General features: G+C 40.4%; 1 protein-coding gene across 2 annotated transcripts in view; it reads left to right on the top strand.

The window, feature by feature from the left end:
- Positions 1–13,182, top strand: part of SLC36A4 (solute carrier family 36 member 4) — a 52,732-nt gene extending 39,550 nt beyond the window's left edge. For both annotated transcript variants that reach the window (XM_090265867.1, XM_090265868.1), the window contains one exon: positions 12,150–13,182. In XM_090265867.1, the coding sequence (XP_090121993.1) occupies positions 12,150–12,457 (308 nt within the window). In that variant the 3' untranslated portion in view covers positions 12,458–13,182. The remainder of the gene's footprint in view (positions 1–12,149) is intronic.
- Positions 13,183–21,161: the final 7,979 nt, after the last annotated feature.

Below are 21,161 nucleotides of genomic sequence, written 5' to 3' on the forward strand. Positions count from 1 at the left end.
TTTCCTTCACCAAATACGAGGAGGTTTCCTTCATTATTTTCTCATGTAATTTTCAATTTCTTGGTCTTCCTCTTCTCCTTCTAGCACCCCTATGGTTTGGATGTTGGCACATTTAAAGTTGTCCCAGAGGTTCCTAAGCCTCTCCTTATTTTTTTCAATTCTTGTTTCCTCATTCTGTACTGGTTGACTGTTTTTTTCTTCCTTATGTTCCAAATCATTGATTTGAACCCCAGTTTCCTCCCCTTCACCATTGGTTTTGTGTGGATTTTCCTTCATTTCATTTAACAGCCTTCACGTCTTTCCTTATGCATTTGCCATACTTAAGCATATCTGTCAAGCCTGTGAGCATCTTTATCACCATGTTTTGAACACTGCATCTGTTAGGTTAGCTATCTCCTCATCGCTTAGTTGTCCCACTGGAACCTTGATCCATTCTCTCTTTTGGGCCATACTTCTGTCTCCTCATCTTGACAGGCTCATGTGTTTGCTTGCCTCTGTGTCTTAGAGCTGTCGCTCCTGTTACATTGTAAGGATCAGAGCCTTAGGTTTTATCATCAGTAGAGGGTGACCTGTTTCACCACATTGTGGCGCTGTGTGTGGGGGAGGGGTCAGAGAGGGAACAATGTCGCTTGCTCAGCACTCGCCCCTTTTCCAGGCAGTTCTCCCACTTTGTATGGGACTGGCGCCTCTCTCGTAGTTGCCCTGGCTGTTGGTCCCAGAGTGGGTGGGTCTGCAGATGTTCTAGGACTGTGTGGGTCCTTTAAACAAGTGGACTCTGCTAAGAGACCAGCTTTTTCTTCCTCTGCCCCAATCCCCACTGGTTTGCATAGTCAGAAGCAATGAGGCTTTATTTTCCCTGTTGTTGGGACCATGAGCTGCATGGTCTTGTCTGGTGCTGGGAGTGCTCCCTAGGTGGCCCTCCTGACTTTTTAAAATCTGTGACTGCACTTTCTGGCAGCCTGCCACTGCTGCCACCACCACACTGCGTCCTCTCTGCCCCAGCTCTGCCCCTCCTACCTGTGTGGATGAGTATTTCTTCTTTGTATCTTTGTTGGACTTCCATGCAGCTCGATTTTCTGGAACTTCTGGTTATCTCTAGTTTTGAGGTAGTTGTATTCCTTCTTAGTTGTGGAGCAAGATGCAGCGTGTCTGTCTAGGCCTCCATCTTGGCCGGAAGTTTGTTCCTGGGGTTTTATTGTTGAGAATTTAAAAAAAAAAAAATTTATTACCACTTCAATTTTATTGCTAGGAATTGGTCTGTTCATATTTTATGTTTCTTCCTGGTTTAGTCTAAGAAGTTTGTATGTTTCCTGAAATGTATCAATTTCTTCTAGATTGTACAATTTGTTGGCGTATAATTTTTCATAGTATTCTTTAATAATCCTTTATAGTTCTATGTTGTCTGTTGACGATTTTCTCTTTCATTTCTGGTTTTATTTATTTGGGCTTTTTTCCTTGATGAGTCTGGCTATTGATTTATCAATTGAATTTATCCTTTCAAAGATCTAGCTCTGAGTTTCATTGGTCTTTTTGGGGGGAAAGGTGTCTATATTCCATTTATTTCCACTCTGATCTATGTTATTTTCTTCATTTTATTTACTTTGCGTTTTCTGTGTTTTCTCTTTCTAGGTTCTTTAGACCTGAAGATAGATTGTTTATTTGGGAATTTTCCTGTTTCTTGAGGGAAGCATGTATAGCTATGAAATTCCCTTTAAAACTGTTTCTGCTGTATTCCATAAATTTTAGAAAGTTGTGTTTTCATTTTGTCTCCAAATAGTTTTTGACTTCCTGTTTGATTTTTTCTTTGACCCATTGGTTTTTTATTTGCATGTTATATAATCTCCGTGTATTTGTATTTTATCCAGTTTTCTTTCTGTATTTGATTTCTAGTTTTATACCATTTTGGTTAGAAAATATGCTTGATATAAAAACAGTCTTGGATTTATTGAGGCTTGTTTTGTGGCCTAATAGATGGTTTATCCTGGAAAATGTTCCATGTGCACTGGAGAAAAATGTGTATTCTGCAGTTTCAGGATGAAATGTTCTAAAAAAGGCTATTATGTCACTCTAGTCTAATGTGACACTTAAGTACATTATTTCCTTACTAATTTTGTGTCTGGATGATCTATTCAGTAAGGAAAGTGGGGTATTAAAGTCCCCAATTATTACTGTATTACTGTTAATTTTTGGCTTTTGTTTATTAATATTTGTTTTATATACTTGGGTGCTCCTATATTGTGTACATAATATTTACAATCATTATATCCTCTTCTTGGATAGACCCCTTTATCATTATGTAATATCCTTCTTTCTGTCTTTTTAAGTTGTTTCAAAGTCTATTTTTTCTGATAAGACTACTGCTACTCCAGCTTTCTTTCATTTCTATTTGCATGGAATATCTTTTCCATCCCTTCACATTCAGTCAGTGTGTGTCTTTTGATGTAAAGTGAATCTCTTATAGGCAGCATATAGATGGTTTGGTTTCTTTTTAAAATCCATTCTTGGGAGAGGAGAAATGGCGGAATGACTTGCAGTACAAACATGGAGTTGAGTGAGTGAGTGTGGATTTCAGATAGGGCAAACAAGAATGGGAGCGTGAGAACAACGTGAAAGAGGGTGAAAGCTCAACCTGCACCCTCCAAGCGGAGTCACTGGGCTGCCCAGCCTGTTGCCTCTGCCACACTGCACCAAAAGGGGCAGCTGCTGACTGGCTCATTAGCCGTGATCTGCTTTGAAACTTCCCACTGCCATAGGTGCCCTGACCAGCAAAGTACTGGAGGGAGTTATTGAGAAGGTTTTGTTGAAACAGCCGGAGGCGTGGGAAGACAGAGAACAGTCCAGACTGTGAGAAACTGTGTGAAATGTGTCTTGGTGGAGATCCCCTGGGCTGGCAACCCTGTGCCCATGGGCACTCACATCAAGGCTCCATCAAACAAAAACACAGATTGAGCTGAAGAGAGGGGCCCATACGGGAAAGCTGTGGTGGAGCCCCGGACTCGGTAGGGACCCCAGGCAGGCAACTTTGTGCATGCACGCAACACACCAAGGCTCTATCAGGCAGGGACTCAAGGCTGGTGCTGTAGCTTGGAGGTAACACAGGAACTTTTTTGGAGGAGGAGTGAAGACAGGACCCGAGGCTGGGCAGGGACTATGGGCATGCTCACTGGCTCGTCAGTGGAACAGCATTGCTAGACAAGCCTGAGGAGCACTGGAGGGTGCCACAGGACCAGTCGGGGGAACCCAATTCAGTGCGGCTCACAGCAGAGAGCTGCGGCAGGCCCATGAGTGAGAGAATAGCAGCCTCAGAAGCCAGCCAGCCAGAAAAGAAGATTTGAAACCCATGGAATTTTGACCATGGAAGACAGCTCCCAAAGGTTGTACTGGGGTAAAGCTCTTTTCTTTAATGTCTCTCCTACCTTCTCTCCTTCTTATTCTTCTTCTTTAATTTTTTTGTTTGTTTTATTTATCCTCCCTCTCACACTAAATATATAACATATGACTGCTATATAAACCTAATACACTTCCACTTTCTCACTTCATTCTGCATTCTTGCCTCCCTTTTTCAACATACAATGTAAATATTACTTACTGTCTCACATAGCCTTGACCCTACTTGCTGCTACTATTATCCTACCATCTTCCCTCTCAAAAATCATCTTTCTTTCAGTTAGCCAACTGTTATATGTTTTTTATTTAGTGTAATAGTCTTAACCTCTTTATATCTATATTAATACTGGCTCATTTGCTGCTGATAGTGAGATTGTGGGTGGGGGATATTTTTGAGGATGTGGGTTTCTTGCCTGGGTTATGTGTTTATGTTTTAACAGCATCTCCACAAAAGAACCCAAGATGTGTTGGGCAAAGTGACTTTCAATCAACTAGCCAGAGGGAAGGTTCCACCAAAAAGTAACTGAAATTCAACCAGACAGCTTAAACAAACGGCATAAAGGGCATTCCAAGAGCATCAAGCTCAGGAGATCAAAGATACTGTACCACTGAATCCCCCAGGTCTCCTATACAGAATTTCATACCATGAAGGTGGGAGATCAAAGCAGACAAATCTAAGAAACAAAAACAAACAACGAGAGGTATCCAAACACAGACACAGAAACAACCTCACAATGAAAGAAAAAGAGGAATCCCCAGAAAGATTGCTAGATGAAACAGAGGTAAGCAAACTATCAGACATGGAATTCAAAAGCATGGTTATAAGGAAGCTCAATGAACTTGACAAACTCAGAGAAAACTACAACGAACTCCAGGGAAACTACAAAGAACTCTAGGGAAGCTACAAGGAACTCACTGAGAACTACACCAGCATAAAAAAGGACATAGAAACTATCAATAAGAACCAGGAAGAAATGAAGAATACAATTTCTGAATTGAAAAACACAGTTGAAGCAATCAAAAGCAGGCTAAACAAAGCAGAGGATCATATCAATGAGTTAGAGGACAACGTAGAAAAAAATTCCCAGACAATACAATAAAATGAAAAAAGATTTAAAAAGAATGAAGAGGGCTTAAGAGAACTGCAGGACAACATGAAACGAAACAATATCCGTATCATAGGGCTACAACAAGAAGAAGTGGAGCATGGGAAAGAAAACCCGATTGAAAAAGTAATGACAGAAAATTTTCCAAACTTGATGAGAGAAAAAGTTATGCAAGTCCACAAAGCACAGAGTCCCAGTGAAGATGAACCCAAAAAGGCCCACTCCAAGGCACATCATAATTAAAATGCAACATTCAAAGACAAAGAATCCTAAAGCCAACAAGAGAAAAACAGCAAATAACATACAAGGGAGCTCCAATAAGACTATCAACTGATTTCTCAACAGAAACACTACAGGCCAGAAGGGAATGGCAAAAAATAGTTCAAGCAATGAAAAACAAAGGCCTACAACCAAGACTACTCTACCCAGCAAGCTCGTCTTCAAAAGGGAAGGTGAAATGAGTTTCCCAGACAAAGGAAGACTAAAAGAATACATCTCCACCAAAGTAGCATTGCAGGAGATGCTAAAGGGAATGCTTTAAGAAAAAGGAAAAAGAAAAGAGAGTGGGAGAGGAACACAGGTACAAAGAGAAATGAATAAATACCTGTCAGTAAAAACCTTAAATGTAAATGGGTTAAATGTTCCAATCAAAAGACATAGGGTAGCGGAATGGATATGAAAACATGACCCACATATATGCTGTCTACGGGAGACACACCTCAAAACAAAAGATTTGCACAGACTGAAAGTGAAGGGATGCAAAAAAGTATTCCAAGCAAATGGACGTGAAAAAAAAAAAAAAAAAGCTGGGGTAGTAATACTTATATCAGACAAAACAGATTTCACAGCAAAAGCCATAAAAATAGACAAAGAAGGGCATTTCATACTACTTAAGGGAACAATTAATCAAGAAGATATAACCTTGGTAAACATATATGCACCCAACATAGGAGCACCCAAATATATAAGGAAAATATTGGAAGACTATAAGAAGGATATCAACAGGAACACACTCATAGTAGGGGACTTTAACACCCCATTGTCAACAATGGACAAATCTTTGAAGCAAAGAAACACCAAGGATATTGAGGCATTGAACAACACTATAGATCAAATGGACTTAGTTGATATATATAGAACTTTTGACCCCAAAGAAGCAAAATATACATTCTTTTCAAGTACACATGGAACATTTGTAAAGGTAGACCACATGGTAGGACACAAAACAAGCCTCAACAAATTCAAGAATATTGAAATTGTATCAAGCATCTTCTCAGGTCACAATGGCTTAAAATTGGAAATCAACCTCAAGGAAAAAACTCAAAGACGTTCGAATTCATGGAGAATGAATAACATGGTATTAAATAATAAATGGGTTTATAATGCTATCAAGGAAGAAATCAAGAAGTTTCTGGAAACTAATGATAATGAACACACAACAGCCCAAAACCTATGGGACACAGCAAAAGTCCTGAGAGGAAATTTCATAGCAATACAGGCATACCTAGAAAGGATACAAGAATCTCAAATAAAGAATCTAACCCTATAGCTACAAGAACTAGAACAACAACAAACAAAGCCCAGGGCGAGTAAAAGGAAGGAAATCATCAAGATCGGAGCAGAATTGAATGACATAGAGAGTAAACAAACAATTCAAAAGACCAACAAAAGTAGGAGCTGGTTCTTTGAAAAGATAAATAAATTCGACAAGCCTTTAGCCAGGCTCATCAAGAAAAGAAAAGAGGACTCAAATAAACAAAATCAGAAACAAGGGAAGAGAAGTCACAACTGATACCACAGAAATACAAAGGATGGTAAGAAATTACTACAAACAACTATATAGCAAGAAACTTGACAACCTAGATGAAATGGACAAATTTCTAGAAACATAATTTTCCAAAACTGAATCAAGAAGCAGAAAGCCTGAACAGACCGATAACAAAGATTGAAATTAAAACAGTAATCAAAAAACTCCCGGCACAGAAAGCCCTGGACCAGATGGCTTCACAGGCGAATTTTACAAAGCATTTAGGGAAGAAATAACGCCTACCGTTCTCAAACTATTCCAAAAAATCCAAGAAGAAGGAAGACTCCCAAACTCTTTCTATGGAGCACCAGTATTACCTTAATTCCAAAACCAGGTCAAGACACAACCAAAAAAGAAAACTACAGGCCAGTATCACTGATGAACATAGATGCTAAAATCCTCAATACAGGAGACTAATGAACAACACAAACAAATGAACAAAATTGAACCAGAGGCATGTAAACAAGGAGCAGAATAACAGTTACCAGGGGGGAGGGGGGAGGCAGAGAAAGGGGAGGAAGTAGGGGAAGGGTTTAGTACAGGAACTAGTATAAATAACCAATGGACATATACAACGAGGTGGGCATTGACTGTGGGAGAAGGGTGGGCTGGGTGGGGGGGGAGCAATGGGGGAAAAAGTGGGACAACTGTAATAGAAAAACAATAAAAATCTAAATAAAAAAAAATCATTATGCCATGCTACCATGTTTTTTGATGGGAACATTGAGTCCATTTACATTTAAAGTAATTATCGATAGTTATGCTTATTGCCAGTTTGTTTTTGGTTGTATTTGTTGTTTTTTGTTATTTTCTTGGTCTTGATCTCCTTCGTTCTGGTATGCTTGTTTCTTTAGTGTTTTGTTTGAAATTCTTTCTCTTTGTTTTTGGTGTATTTTTTGTAAGTTTTTGGTTTGTGGTTACCATATATCCATCTATATATATAGCAGTCTATTTTAAGATCACATGTGTTTAAGTTCAAATGCATTCAAGAAGCAATATATTTTACACACCCCCATGCTTTTTGTTATTAATGTTGTGTTTTATATATTTTTGTTTGTGTATTTCCTGACTATTAATTGTAGTTGTAGTTAATTTTGCTAGTTTTGTCTTTTAACGTTTTTAGGTTTTTAAGTGATGAATTTACTGTGCTTATCATGTATTTGCCTTTACTAGTGATATTTTTTCATTCCTGTATTTTCTTCTTTCAGGTTATAGTCTTTTCTGCATAAATAAGACCCCTTAATATTTCTTGTAAAGCCAATTTAGTGGTGGTAAACTCCTTTACTTTTTACTTGTCTGGGAAGCTCATTCTCTCTCCTTGGATTCTGAATGATTCTAGTATTCTAGATTGTAACTTCCTTTTTATCAGCCCTTTAGCTATTTCCTATCACTGTCTTCTGGCCTATAACATTGCTGGTGAGAAATCAACTGATAGCCTTATGGGGTTTCCCTTGCATGTGACTTTTTGTTTCCTTCTTGGTGCCTTAGGGATTGTCTCTTTAAGTTTTGCCATTTTAATTACAATATGTCTTGGTGTGCATCTGTTTGGGTTCATCTTCTTTGGAACTCTCTGTGCTTCCTGGACCTTGATATCTGTTTCCTTCCCCAGACTAGGAAAGATTTCAGCCATTATTTCTTCAAATATACTTGCTGCCTCTTTCTCTCTCGTCTTCCTGGAATTCTTTAATGCAAATGTTAGATTCCTTGATGTTGTGCCAGAGATCCCTTATAGTATTCCCATTTTTTTAAATGTTTTATTGATTATGCTATTAAAATTGTCCCAATTTCTTTTCTCTCTTGTCCCCTCCACCCACTGATCCCTCCTCCCTCCAGTTGTTCCCCCACTTAGTCCATGCCCATTGGTGTGCATATAGCTCTTTTCAACATCTTCCTGTCTACTCCACTCCCTCCTACTATGCTTAATTCCTGCATCATCTCCCTCCCTTTCCCCCATTCCCCCTCCCTGCTGACCTCCCCCCAATATGTTCCCCATACCTATAATTCTTTTTCCACTCTCGTTGCCTACTTAGTTTGCCTTTGTTTTGATTCCCTAGCTTCTGTTGTTGGTTGTCGTAATACAGTTTTTATTTTAATGTTTGTAGTTTTTATCCTCCTTCTAAACCAGTCCCTTTAACATCTCATGTAACAGTGGTTTGGATCTAATGAACTTTATCCTGGAAGCACTTTCTCTGCCCTTCTATTCTGAATGACAGCTTCGCTGGATAGAATAATCGTGGCTGTAGGTTTTTATTTTTTATTACTTTGAATATTTCTTGCCAGTCCCTTCTTGCCTGCAGAGTCTCCTTTGAGAAATCAGCTAATAATCTAATTGGGATCCCTTGTACATAATTCTCTTCTTCTTTCTCGCTGCTTTTAAGATTTTCTCTTTAATTTTTGACATTTTGATTATAATGTGTCTTGGTGTGGTTCTCCCTGGGTCCAGTTGTTTTTGAACTCTCTGTGTTTCCTGGACCTGTAAGTCTATTTCCTTCCCCAAGTTAGGGGATTTCTGCTTCATTATTTTTTCACATAATTTTTCAATTTCTAGTTCTTCTTCACCTTCTGGCAACCCTATAATTCGGATATTCACTCTCTTATAGTTGTCCCAGAGGTTTCTGAGCTTTTCCTCATTTTCCTCACTTTTTGTTTCCTCTTTCTGCACTGATTGACTATTTGTTCCTTCCCTATGTTCTGATTTGTTGATTTAACCCCTGGTTTTCATTCCCTCACCACGTGTTGTGTATGTGTTTTCATTCATTTCAGCAGGACTGGCCTTCATTCCTTCCCCGTCTTGATTAAGTCCCACTGTTATTTCTGTAAGCTGTCTTATAACTATAGCTCTGAACTGAGCCTCAGAAATATTATCTGTTCGTCTGTTAATTCATGTATTTGCTTTCTGGTCAGCTGCGTGATTGGTATCTCTATCATTATCCCTGCCATCCTGACAGGTTTGTTTACCTTTCCTTCTTGGGCAGGGTTGTCACACCTCCTATGCTATAGGGGGCGGAGCCCTGTGCACTCGTCACTACTGGGCGGCCCTTCTTACCATACAGTGGTGCTCTGTGTGGGGGCGGGGGTCCAAGATGGATTCCTGCTGTTCACTCTCTGCTGAGAGACCGGGAGCCTCCTCCTCTGTCCCCACACCCTCTGGGCCCCACAGTCTGAGGCAATAGGGGTCTGCCTTCCGCGGCGATGGAATCACGAGCTGATGGGTTTGGACTGCAGCTGGGGGTGCTCCCCAGGTGCTTCTCACCTCCCCTTAAATACGGGTGTCTGTGCTTATTGCAGTCCCACCGCTCCGCTGCAGCTGCCACCGGCAGCACAGCTTAATCTCTCCACCTCAGCTTCGCCCCTCCAGACAAGCACCACTTGTTTATAACTTCATACATTGGACTTTCATGTAGCTTTATTTTCTGGAACTTCTGATTATTTCTGGTTTTGCGGTAGTTGTAGTCCTTCTTAGTTGTGGAGGGAGACGGAGCATGTCAGTCTAGGCCTTCATCTTGGCTGGAAGTCAGTATTCCCATTTTTTATTTTTCTGTTTTGATTGGGTGCTTTCCACTACTCTGACTTTCAGATTACTAATATGTTCTGTGTTAACTAAGTTGTTGTCAATTCCTTCTAGTGTGTTGTTCTTTTAAGGTTTTGTATTCTCCATCTCTGATTGGTTCTTTATTATATTTTCTAACTCTTCATTGACATTCTTAGTTCCTTTATTCTACTCTCAAGTTTGTTGAGCATTATGTGACTTTCTTTAAATTCTTTATCTGGCAAATTACTTATCTCTGTTTTAGTAATTTTTCCCCAGGGTTTTTTCCTGCTTATTCATTTGGGACATATTCTTCTGTCTTCCCATTTTGTTTGCCCTTCAGTGTTTGTTTCTATGAGTTAGATGAGATAGCTCTAAACTTGAAAAAAATGGTCTTGTTTAAAAGTGGCTTCTGTGTAGACTCTAGGTGGTTGGTTTGGGCAGGTTGGTTCAAATGGGGTGGGAGATTAGGGTTGTGTGGCTTCCTGAAATGTTACGTGGCCAGAATTAGCAGATTCTGGGTGGTATAGCCTGGTGTGTGTGGGCTTTCCTGCTATGCCAGGTGGGACAGCCTTGTATGTTTGTGCTGTAGAGCCTTGCTGATACTGCTTTTGATCCAGCTGGAACAACCTGGGGTGGGGGCCTGAGGCGCAAGCCCTGTTGCTTTGACTGACTGCTGCTGGTCTGGGCTGAGGACACTTGTGTAAACCTGAGTTGCAGCAGCACTCTCCCTTTTCTTGGAGGCAGAGGGAGAGACTTCCTGCTGTGCACATGAGGCCCACCTGTTGTTTTTATTGACTGCTGTGAGAGCCTGACCAGAGCTAGACCACCCTGTAGGCATGATCACTGTAGCGCCCAGTCTCCTGTCACTGTAGTCAGAGCTGCCCAGTATGCATGAGCTAAGGCTCTAGTGTTTTTTTTTCTCCCAGTGGGGCTTCCCAGTGGGTACATGCAGCAGTGGCCTGATGAAGGGTTGTCTCAGCACCTTATTGGGCCTGCTGATTATAGCTCCAGATGTAGGGATGGTGGGGAGTGCTGTGCACACCTACAGTGGCTCACTCTCGTTTCCTGCTGGAGCTAGCTCCAGGACGGGCAGTTGGGGATGTGCTACTTGCAGCCTTGCTGATGAGGCAAAGCACTGGTAGAACTCCCATTGGACTATCAGGGTGTGGGGGAGAGGGGGATGTTCACAGTGGTGCTCACCAGCTCCTCCGTTCCTGATGGGTTCCCTCAGATTTCTGATGGATTCCCACAGTTCCTTAATCTTCTCTATGTGGTCTTTCTCTCCTTTGTTTTACAGAAGCTGTTCATGAGTAGGGCAAGCTGCATGGCCTCTTACACTGCCATTTGGACCCACCTCTTAGTTATTAAAACCAGAAAATTAACATTGATAGAACTCTACTAACTAATCTGTCGACCTTATTCTTATTTTTCCGGTTTTCTCACTAATATCCTTTTATGATCCAGGAACGAAAGCAATATCCCACTTGATCTAGTTGTCATGTCGACTTAGTTTCCTCTGGTCTTGACAATTTTTTTTCTTTGTCTTTCTTCACCTTGACACTTTTGAAGTGTAAGTAGTTTTGTTGAATTTCTTTCAATTTAGATTTGTATGATGCTTTCTTTTGATTAGGTTGAAGTTAAGCATTTTTAACAAGAATCCCACAGGTGATGCTATCAACATGTCTTATGAGTGGTGATGTTAACTTCGATTGCTTGATTGAGAGTGTTTGAGAGAATTCTCCACTTTAAAGAAACCCTTCTTCCCTTTATAATTAAGTATCTTGGTAGGGGGATACTTTGAGACTATGGAAGTATCCACTTCTCATACAGTTTTGTCCACTAATTTTATCATCCGTCAGTGACTTGCCCTGAAACAATTATTGCTGTGGTGTTTGCTTAATAATGCTTTTATATTTCTGTTTTTCCTTCTCTTTGGTTAATTAAAATTCTGGTGTAAGGAATAACTCTCTCTTCTCTCATTTACTTAATGATTTATTTATGTCACACCACCTCGTGTACCATGGTAATGAAAATGCTTTGGAAGTAAACTATCCAAACTTCTTTGCCCAGAATCTCACAGCAAAAAATTAAAAGGTTTTTATAAAATAAACTCTATTGACAAGTCAAAGCCCAAGAAATGTCACTTACCGTTTTTTCTTCATCTTCATTTTTAGCTCACAACAAGGTATGACAGATTCTTCCACAAACAGTAGTTTAGTAATGCCTGCTTGCATTAATTAACTTTAAGTATTGAACATATCTATATTTAGTGTGATGTAAGTATTACTTAAATGAAGACATGTATTTCATTTTCTAGGTGCTGGAGCAGTTCTGATTCCTCGCTTGGACATCGTGATTTCCTTCGTTGGAGCTGTGAGCAGCAGCACGCTGGCCCTGATCCTGCCACCTCTGGTTGAAATCCTTACATTTTCAAAGGAACACTACAACATATGGATGATTCTGAAAAACATTTCTATAGCCTTTACTGGAGTTGTCGGTTTCTTGTTAGGTACATATGTAACTGTTGAAGAAATTATTTACCCTACTCCCAAAGTTATATCTGGTACCTCAGAAAGTCCCTCTCTGAATTTGAATTCCACGTGCTTTACATCTGGTTTGAAATAGTTGACGTGGAATTGAGTCTTCTACTTTTGTCTCAATTCTGAAAGTGACTAAAATAAGAACTAATAGATTGCATTGCCATAGACTTAAAAATAGAATCAAACTCTGTTTCCTTTTGGCACAATATTGACATTTGGCAGTAAGTTGTAATTCTTTGCCAGTAGTAGTAAACTATGAAAGATTCTTGGTTTTAAGTATTAGCAATAACTTTTTAAAATTTAGTTTTGAAAATTGAAAAAATTAAACTGCTAAATAATTAAAGATGAAATGACTTCTATTGTTCTTTATTCAGTCAGAAATAGTTTACCCAAGATCCTTTTATCCCCATGCTACTATTTTGCCACCCAGTAGAGGAGAGAACAGGATTTCAACAATAAGAGAATTAAAATTAGGACATAAGTAACAAAGAACTCCAGACCATCCTAGTGAATGTCAAAACATATTTGTGCATAATGTAAAAATATCTTGATTATGTTTTTATTAGACCCCAAAATGCTTATGATTAGCCTCAGGAAGTATAGAAAATTTCCACTTAACATAAAACCAGAATTATATTTACACTGTTCTGTAATGGTATTTGATCTTCCAGTTGAAAACTGAGAGGCTGTGAGAGATCACTCAATCTTGAGATCAAGAGAACTGACCTTTTGATTCCCAGTCCAGGATTTTTAAAAATATTTTTCACATCACAACTAGAAAATGAATAAATTATGTTCAGTTTAACTTTAGTGTTGAGTCCATATATATTTTTAATATTTCGAATGCCGGTGATCTTTGAATAGTATCTGTGACCTGAGCAGAACATCAGAACTCTAAAAAGCCTGCACCTTTGCCATCAAAAGCTCAACAAGGGAAAGAAGCAGTTTATTTTTAACAAGATAGAAAGCACTTGCTGGTTTACTTGCTGTCTGGTAGAAGGTGCCCAGCTATCCTGTGTGTGGTTTGAGCTCTTATTATTGCTTCCCTTTTCTAGGTTTTGTAGGCCATCCTTCTTAATGGCAGAAAGTAGATATCTGACATAATATAGGATTTCTGTGCTGTGTCCAGCCCCGGAACTCTCCTTTTATCAATCTGGATGGGCAGAATAAAGCATACCGAGATTCATGCTTAGGAAAAATAAAGATAATACTAAACTGTCAACTAAATATTGAGATTTTCTTCCAGAGAAATACAGCTATCTAGATTCTTTAAGCCCCCTTACTAGCCAAAACAAAGAATCCTGCTTTTTAAAAAAATTCATACTTTAAAATATGTTGAACTTTTTAATCAGGCTGGTAGTCTGTAATAGTACAAAATCAGGGTCACTGTAGTGTATATTTTTATATGTAAATGTTAACTAAGTCGTATATTTTTTGCTTACATCATGAATGAGTCAGTCATCAAGTAAAATTCTAAAGAAATGTGAGAAGCTTTATTTTGGGTATAAATTCATATGAATCAAAGCCTTCTTAAAACATTTGCATTGAGTGTTACCAATACTTGTTTGTGATCCTTTTATATCAAATCTATTATATAGAGCCTTTAGTCATATTGAGAAAATCTGAAAGAAGTTACAGGAAAAGTAACCGTCATTGAAACTAATATATCATTTTGAATGTAAGAATAAATTAGGCATTTTAAAAAAAGTTGAGCTCGGCGCTTTGCTGCTTGCTCCCAAGTGCCAGGTCGTCACTGCCCTGTGCCCCTGCGGAGAAGGCTCCAGTGAAGAAGAAGGGGGCCAAGAAGCCTGTGGGGCGTGTTAGCTTCTCAGCAAAGCCAGGCTGCCTCCAAGAGCCTGCAGCCTGTCACTGACTGGGCTCAAGAAGGCACTTGTGGCAGATGGTCAGAAGGTAAACAAGACCAGCAGCCACATGACTCTGGGCCTCCAGAGCCTGGGGAGCAAGGGCACCCTGGTGCTGACCAAGGGTGCTGGTGCCTGGGCCTCCTTCAAGCTCAACAAGAGGGGGTGAAAAAAAAAGTTTTGTATGAAATAATCGAAAACTGTTATTTAATAGAAAGTTTTTGTCAGCTGTCTTTAAATAATACTCCTAGTCTGTGTGTAAAATTTTACTTTTATATGTTTACCTGTTTATTTTCCTTATGAATTCATTCAGTGAAACTTTGATTAGTTTATCATAGCAATAGGTAAAATTTTAATTCAGCATGAATAAATGTTGAATACAATATTAACCAGGCTTTCTTATGCTGAAGTGACATCCAGTACTTAAAAGTCACTCAATTATCAACACTTTAGGCACAAGAGAGAAGTTGAAATGCAGAAAAGAAGAAGGTCTGAAAAGGGAGAAAGTAGTTTTAATTCTTAGCAGGAAACACTATTTAGATATAATGTATGCACTAATTTAAGGATTTTTGATGAGTTTTATTTGTAAAAAAAATAAAATTAGTGGGCAATACTTTTCCTCTGGAAATTTAGTTTTAACAAGTCCTAACATTTTCTAAAGATTTTTGGAGAAGATACTTTTATTAGACCAGGTTTTGCTTTTATATTGGGGCCTGGAAAACGAGTGATTGCACCTGGCAGATTTGTGTTTGGTGTCTTTGCTCCATTACATTGTAACTAAAATTACTTCAGCAATTCATCTGCCACCGCAGTGAGGTCCCCTCTTCTCTGAATGCTAATCAGGTGCCTGAGAGCTTCTTCCACTATGGGGGTGAGGGAGAAAAGTTTTACCTCTGGTGAGCTCTGTTCTAAGTCAGTTCTCACTTTCCCCTTACATTCAAAAGGGTTTCACCAATTTTAAACTTGTCTAAACACTGGTTCTTAGATGTCTCTCTGCAAATAAGAACAAGGGTTTTTTCTTGGTTAAAGACCAAGTCGTATGGGGTTACCAAGTGAAAGTAGTACTGTATTAGCAAGTTCATATTATGTTTTAATTCTGTCCTCATTGGATTCTCCTGTATTAAAACCATTTTTGCCTCTCACCTAGGATGCACCTAAAAGTTTATTAGCATTTTATGCAATGAGCAAGTTGTAAATTTCCTAACAGGGCCTAATTTTAGTGCTTTCACAATAATTACAGAAAAGCTCTCTAACTACAAAGTACTTAGAAATATTTGAGTGCTACATCAGGACCATTTGCAGCTGTGGCAGAGCGGAGGTCACTGTAGCTGCCCTGCGGCACCTTGTCACTGGGTGTCAGTCAGTACAGCATCTGTACTGCACTTGTTTACTGATGGTCTGTACTCTCAGGAGGTCTTGACCTCAGTTCTCTATTCTTGAAAAGGGAGAAGCTACAGAACAGAGACCATGGAAATAAGTAAAGTTACTTAACACCAGATGCTCAATAAATATTTTTTGTTGCAGAAAAATAATTTGATAAAAATATAGACCATTGATAATGTGAAATTAGTTTTTAAAAAAATGAGTCTTTTTATATTTCTGGATCAACTAACTGCCACTTCATAAGAAAACTTGAGAAACTTGATTTTAAAAGTATAGCAAGATACTTCCTAACATTAAATGGCTGACTGGAATGGTTACTACTTGGGGAGTATTATGGTTAATCTAGTTTATGCCACTAGTGCTCACTGGGCTAAACACTGTTCTGAAAGTGACTGGTTTTCATCAGGGCGATAAGAAAACATGCTTAAGAAATTATTAGAAATGCTATATATTGTCCTATGATAAATGAAATGATCAGTGTTCTTAAAATTAGCTAGTTCTTTTGCACCCTTGCACACACACCAGTAATCTATGTAAATTAGGTAGCAATACTGATATGCCATTTATTGGCTCCAAAAAATATGTTGAAAGATCACACTGAAAATTATCCCATTAGAGTTTTAAATAATAGGAAAATACATGTTTATACTACATTAAGCTGTAGAATATTTTTTAAGTGATTTTGGTAGTTTGAAAACTAAATGTCATTGCACTTGAGTCAATTCTTTTAACTTATTTTTCTTTATAATATGAAAAACTCTTAAAGTACTGTAACTTCTGAATTTTCAATAAAATATAATTATTTTGCTTGCAAATGCATTTTAAACTAAATTGGTCTTATATAAGGTTAAAAGACATAGACAAATGTCATAGGCTGAAAATGGCAGTAGTATATGTAATATTCTCATAACATTTTAATGTCTTTGCGGTTAATTCTGTAAGAATGGAGTAGCTCAGAAAGCCATCAAGACACAGCGAGCAGAAAAAAGTTTATTGAGGGAATTAGCAGGAAGGGAGGGAGCCGTGCCGTGAGTGGCTCCGACTCTGGACTCTTAGGGAAGGGAGGGGGTTGTTTTATAGAGGGAAGAAAAAAGAAACTATTGAATTTAGTCGTCGCCTGCTTATCTCACAGCTGCAAGGATGACGGGCCAATCAAGGCCAAACTCGGCTCAGCTTGACACATCTCACTATCGTGTGGAGCTCCCAAGCAGCTGCAGGCAGGTGGGGGGCGGGGGGAAGACATGGGAACCGAGGCTGTCATTCTAGCCTTTTTGTTTGAATAAAAGGAGGCAAGGGGTGGGGTGTGTGTTTTTTGGGGGGAGGTGTGTGTGGCAGAGACTAGTTGGGAGAGGGGTCGTTGAATCTCTTTTCTATAACTACTTCCTGCAGAGTTAGGGCAATCGGAGGGGGTTGACTGCCGGCTCAGGGGTCATCTCTTGCCACGGGTTAATATCTGAAAGATCTTAATAAGAGTATATTATGGATGGTAGAGGCTGTCATGGATTGAACCGTTTTTTGAATAAAGTTAATTAGTAGTGTGAGGAAGCAAGGGTCGAGGGCGAGGAATAATAGGAGAAGCAGTAGGGTTATGAGAGGCACTAGGATCCTTTTGAAGGGAGAGAAGTATGAGAGGAAGGTTTTGAACCAGGGTTTTTCGTATGCCCATTCCCTAGCTTGGGCAACAATGTCAATGTGTTTCTTAAGTACTTGGAAAAAAATTTTTTTATTATGCCTGTATTGTTAATGTAAAAACAGCAAGTTTCGTTTAGTACGGTGCAGGTTTTCCTGCTTTGGCTGAGAGGATGTCTGGGGCCCTCCTGTTTTGAAGAACTACATCTGCTAGGCTGTTTAGGGATTCCTGCTGTTTTTCTAGAACTTGAAGGGTGGTATTCCAAGTTTTTTGAAGGAATAAGGAGAGATTTAGTACTGATTTCTCTAATTGGGGTATTTTTACGAACCACAAGGAGCTTTTATATATGGAGTGCCCTATTTTCAGTTGTTTAAGGATGGGGTTGCTGTACATATGTCCGCCAAACTCAGACCACTGCCGGTCTCATTTGTGTCGAGGCGGGACAAGCAGGTCTTGAGGAAGGAACCAAAGTTGCGGATTGCCTTGAAAGTGGCTATTTTCTGGGGGCTTAGTATAGAGGCATCTAGTATTAGAGCGACTATTATGCAGGTGTTAGTCTAGTAAGGAGGAATTATTAGGTATGCTTACGTGTTATATAGGAAGTGATACTCCATTCCTTGAAGAAATAGCAGTGCTATGTTTTGCTTTGGTGATGACTGTATAACTCGGGTGAGTTTTTTTATTGAGTGGAACTAAGCATTATGGAGGCTTTTGTGAAGACATGTTTGATTGTATTGGATAAATTGAAAATCTATGATCTATTTAGGGGTAGCAGGAAAATTTGAAGTGGTATGATTGTGAATTTGGGCTAATATGTAAGGACGAGTAGGAGTTTTTGGTCAGCCTTCATAGTGTATAAAGGCTAGGTCTAGGCTGTGGTTGCAGAGAAGGGAAGGGTTGAATGCACCTACGGAGCAAGGCTAAATGTAGGTGCCATTGACATGCCTGAAGCGGATGCAGAGAGCGACAGGACGTATAATATGAGTGATGGTGGCTACTGGGTGGGCTACTCCAGGGAGATCTGCCGAGCCTGTGTAGTAGTGGGATGGAAGAAAGTGGGCAGTAAGGTTATATAAAGTGGTGAGATTGCGTAGGAAGGCGGTTACCTCAAAGTCTGGGTGGTGGGAGGATTGTTTAGAGGTGAGATATTCTCTTTTTTTGTAAATTGATATGCGTGAATGTATGATGTGATAGGCAAATTTAGAGTTAGTGTATATATTGACTTGATGATTTTTTTAAGGGCCAAGGCCTACATTAGGGCAGTAAGTTCTGCCTGTTGGGAAGAGGTATGGGAGGGCAAGTGTCTCGACTCAGTGACGGAGGCGAGGGTAGTGATGGCATATCCTGCTCCTTTTGGGCCAGTCTTGTAGGGGCTTCTATCTATAAACCAGGATTCCGCCTAGGGTAGAGGGGTGTCTTGTATGTTGCGGAAGGGATGTAAAAAGGAGGAGAGATGTTGAATGCAGTCATGGGTATGAGTGTGGGAGTGGGGGAGGGGACGTAATGAGGCAGGGTTGAGGGGGAGAGCTGATTTATGTAAAGATATTTGAGGATTTTGAAGCAGTTGGGCGTGTAAGAACTGAATTTGGGATGGGGAGGCTGCAGTGATGGCCTGGTGGGTTAGTAGGCCAGAAATAGTATGATAGGAACGGACTGTTACCTAAGCAAAGGGAATTAACTTAAGGGTTTTTTGACTGAGAATTGCTGCCACTGCCAAGGTGCAGAGGCAGGCAGGCCACCCTCGGAAGGGGGAATCGAGTGGTTTGGAAAAATAGGCTATAACCTGTTGATCTGGTCTATATTGCTGTGCTAACAGCTCGAGAGCAAAGCTATCTTTTGTGTCGGTGTATAGCAGAAAAGGTTTATTTGGGTTTGGAAGGGCTAAGGCTAGGGCTTGGCCAAGTGCTATTTTGAATGTGGTGAAAGGTTTAAGGAGGGCTCAAGAGTTTTCTAGGGGTTCAGACAAGTCTCTAGCTATTGCCTGACATAAAGGCTTGACTAGGGATTTAAAATTAGGTATTTAAGTTTTGAAAAAATTGGCGAGGCCTTAAAATGATAGTTTTTGTTTAGTATGGGGCAGGGGGAAGGTATTTATTAGGTTCTGTCTTTCTGGAGTTAGGTGTTTATGAGTGGGGCTGATGGAGAGTCCGAGATATGTGACCTGAGTTCGAGAGAACTGGCCTTTGTTTCACAACACACGGTATTCCCGATTGGCATGAAAGTTTAGGAGTTGGGCAGTATGGAGATAAGAAAGGTTTTTAGATGGACTGCAGAGGAGGAGATCGTCTACGTACTGTAGGAGGACACTTGGGGAAAGGTCAAGCTGCTGTAAGTCGGCTGCTAGGACTTGACTTAAGAGGTGGGAATTATTTTAAAACCCTTGAGGCAGGACCATATATGTCAATTGTTGGGTTATTTTTGTGGTTGGGTCAGTCCAGGTGAAGGCAAGGAGGTCTTGGGAGGCTGGGGAGAGTGGGATAGTGAAGAAAGCATTTTTGAGTTCTAGGATGGTAAAGTGGGAGGTTTGAGGTGGGATGTGTGACAAGAGGAAATAAGGGTTAGGGATGATGGGGTTGATAGAGACGGTGGCCTTATTGATTGTACGTAGATTTTGGACAAGACATTGAGACCTGTTGGTTTTTTTGTTTGGTGATTTGTTTGTATGTTTTTGGGTTTTGTTTTTTTTTTTTTTTTTTTTGCTGCTAGCATGGGGGAATTGGCAGGAGAGGCAGCCGGTTGAAGCAGACCTGCTCCCAGCAGGCGGACTTTAATAGGCTTCAGATCATTTAAGGCTAAGGGTGTTAATGGGTATGGAGGTTTGTTGGGATATGGGAGGTATCTTTTAGGGTTACAGAGACTGAAGCGTGGTGAGAGGCGACGGAAGGATTGTTTGTGTCCCAGACTTCAGGATTAACTGCTGTTAGCCAGGATGGCAAGGGAGTGTCTGGGATTGTGTGAAGGGACTGCCCTAAAATTAGAAGACTGAGAGGGGTGGGATTATCTGTTGAGGGCATGAAGTCAAAACAACCAAGAGATATAGATAACGTGCAGTTTGGTTAGAATATCATGTCCAAGAAGTGGGGTTGGGCAGTGGGGCAGGACTAGAAAGGAGTGGGTGAATGCCTGATATTTAATGAGACAGGTTAGGGGAGGCGTTGTTAGGGGTTGGGTCACCTTGCTGTCTATTCCTACAACTGATAAGGCAGAGGGAGTTAGGAGCCCCGAAAATTTAGGCAGGACAGAATACGTAGCTCCCGTATTAAGAATAAAGGAGACAAGCTTACCTGCCATCAAGTTTACCCTGGGTTCTGCAGCCGTGATGGTGAAAGGCAGAGCTTCTGAACCTGGGCCCCATCAGGCAGAGGAAAGTCCAAGGAGGTTTGGGACTGAGAGGCCTACGTCCAGATCCACTGTTGGGGTAGGCAGTCTAGTCCCTCAGTTTAGAGGCCGATGGACAGTCAACCTTCCAGTGACCCGTCTTTTGACAGAGAGGGCAGGGACCCAGAAGAGGTAAGCAGGGGTTTGGACAGAGCTTTGCCCAATGTCCCTCCTGACTGCACCGGAAACGGGGGCCAGGAAGCTGCCTGATTGTGGAGGATTCGCCCTTAGGCTTCTTTTTTTTCTTGGAGGAGTTCCCCAGGGCATTAACCAACAAGAGAGTGCTTGTGTTTTCCTTCCATAGCTCCTTTTTCCTTTTCCCTCTCCTCTTGCCGGTTGTTGTGTATTTGGAAGGGGACCTGAGTAAGTCTACTTTGGGGGGGTCTCAGGGCTCGCCTCTAACTTTTGGAGCTTTTTTTGAATGTCTGGGGCTGATTGACTAAAGAAGTGGGTTGTAAAAAGAGGCATCCCTCAGGCGAAGTGGGGTTTAGATTGGTGTATTTTGGGGCGGATTCTGTGAGCCTTGTTAAGGTGGC

The sequence above is a fragment of the Furipterus horrens genome, unplaced genomic scaffold (genome assembly GCF_987537825.1).
Source record: "Furipterus horrens unplaced genomic scaffold, mFurHor1.1.pri manual_scaffold_2, whole genome shotgun sequence".
NCBI classification, from domain to species: domain Eukaryota; kingdom Metazoa; phylum Chordata; class Mammalia; order Chiroptera; family Furipteridae; genus Furipterus; species Furipterus horrens.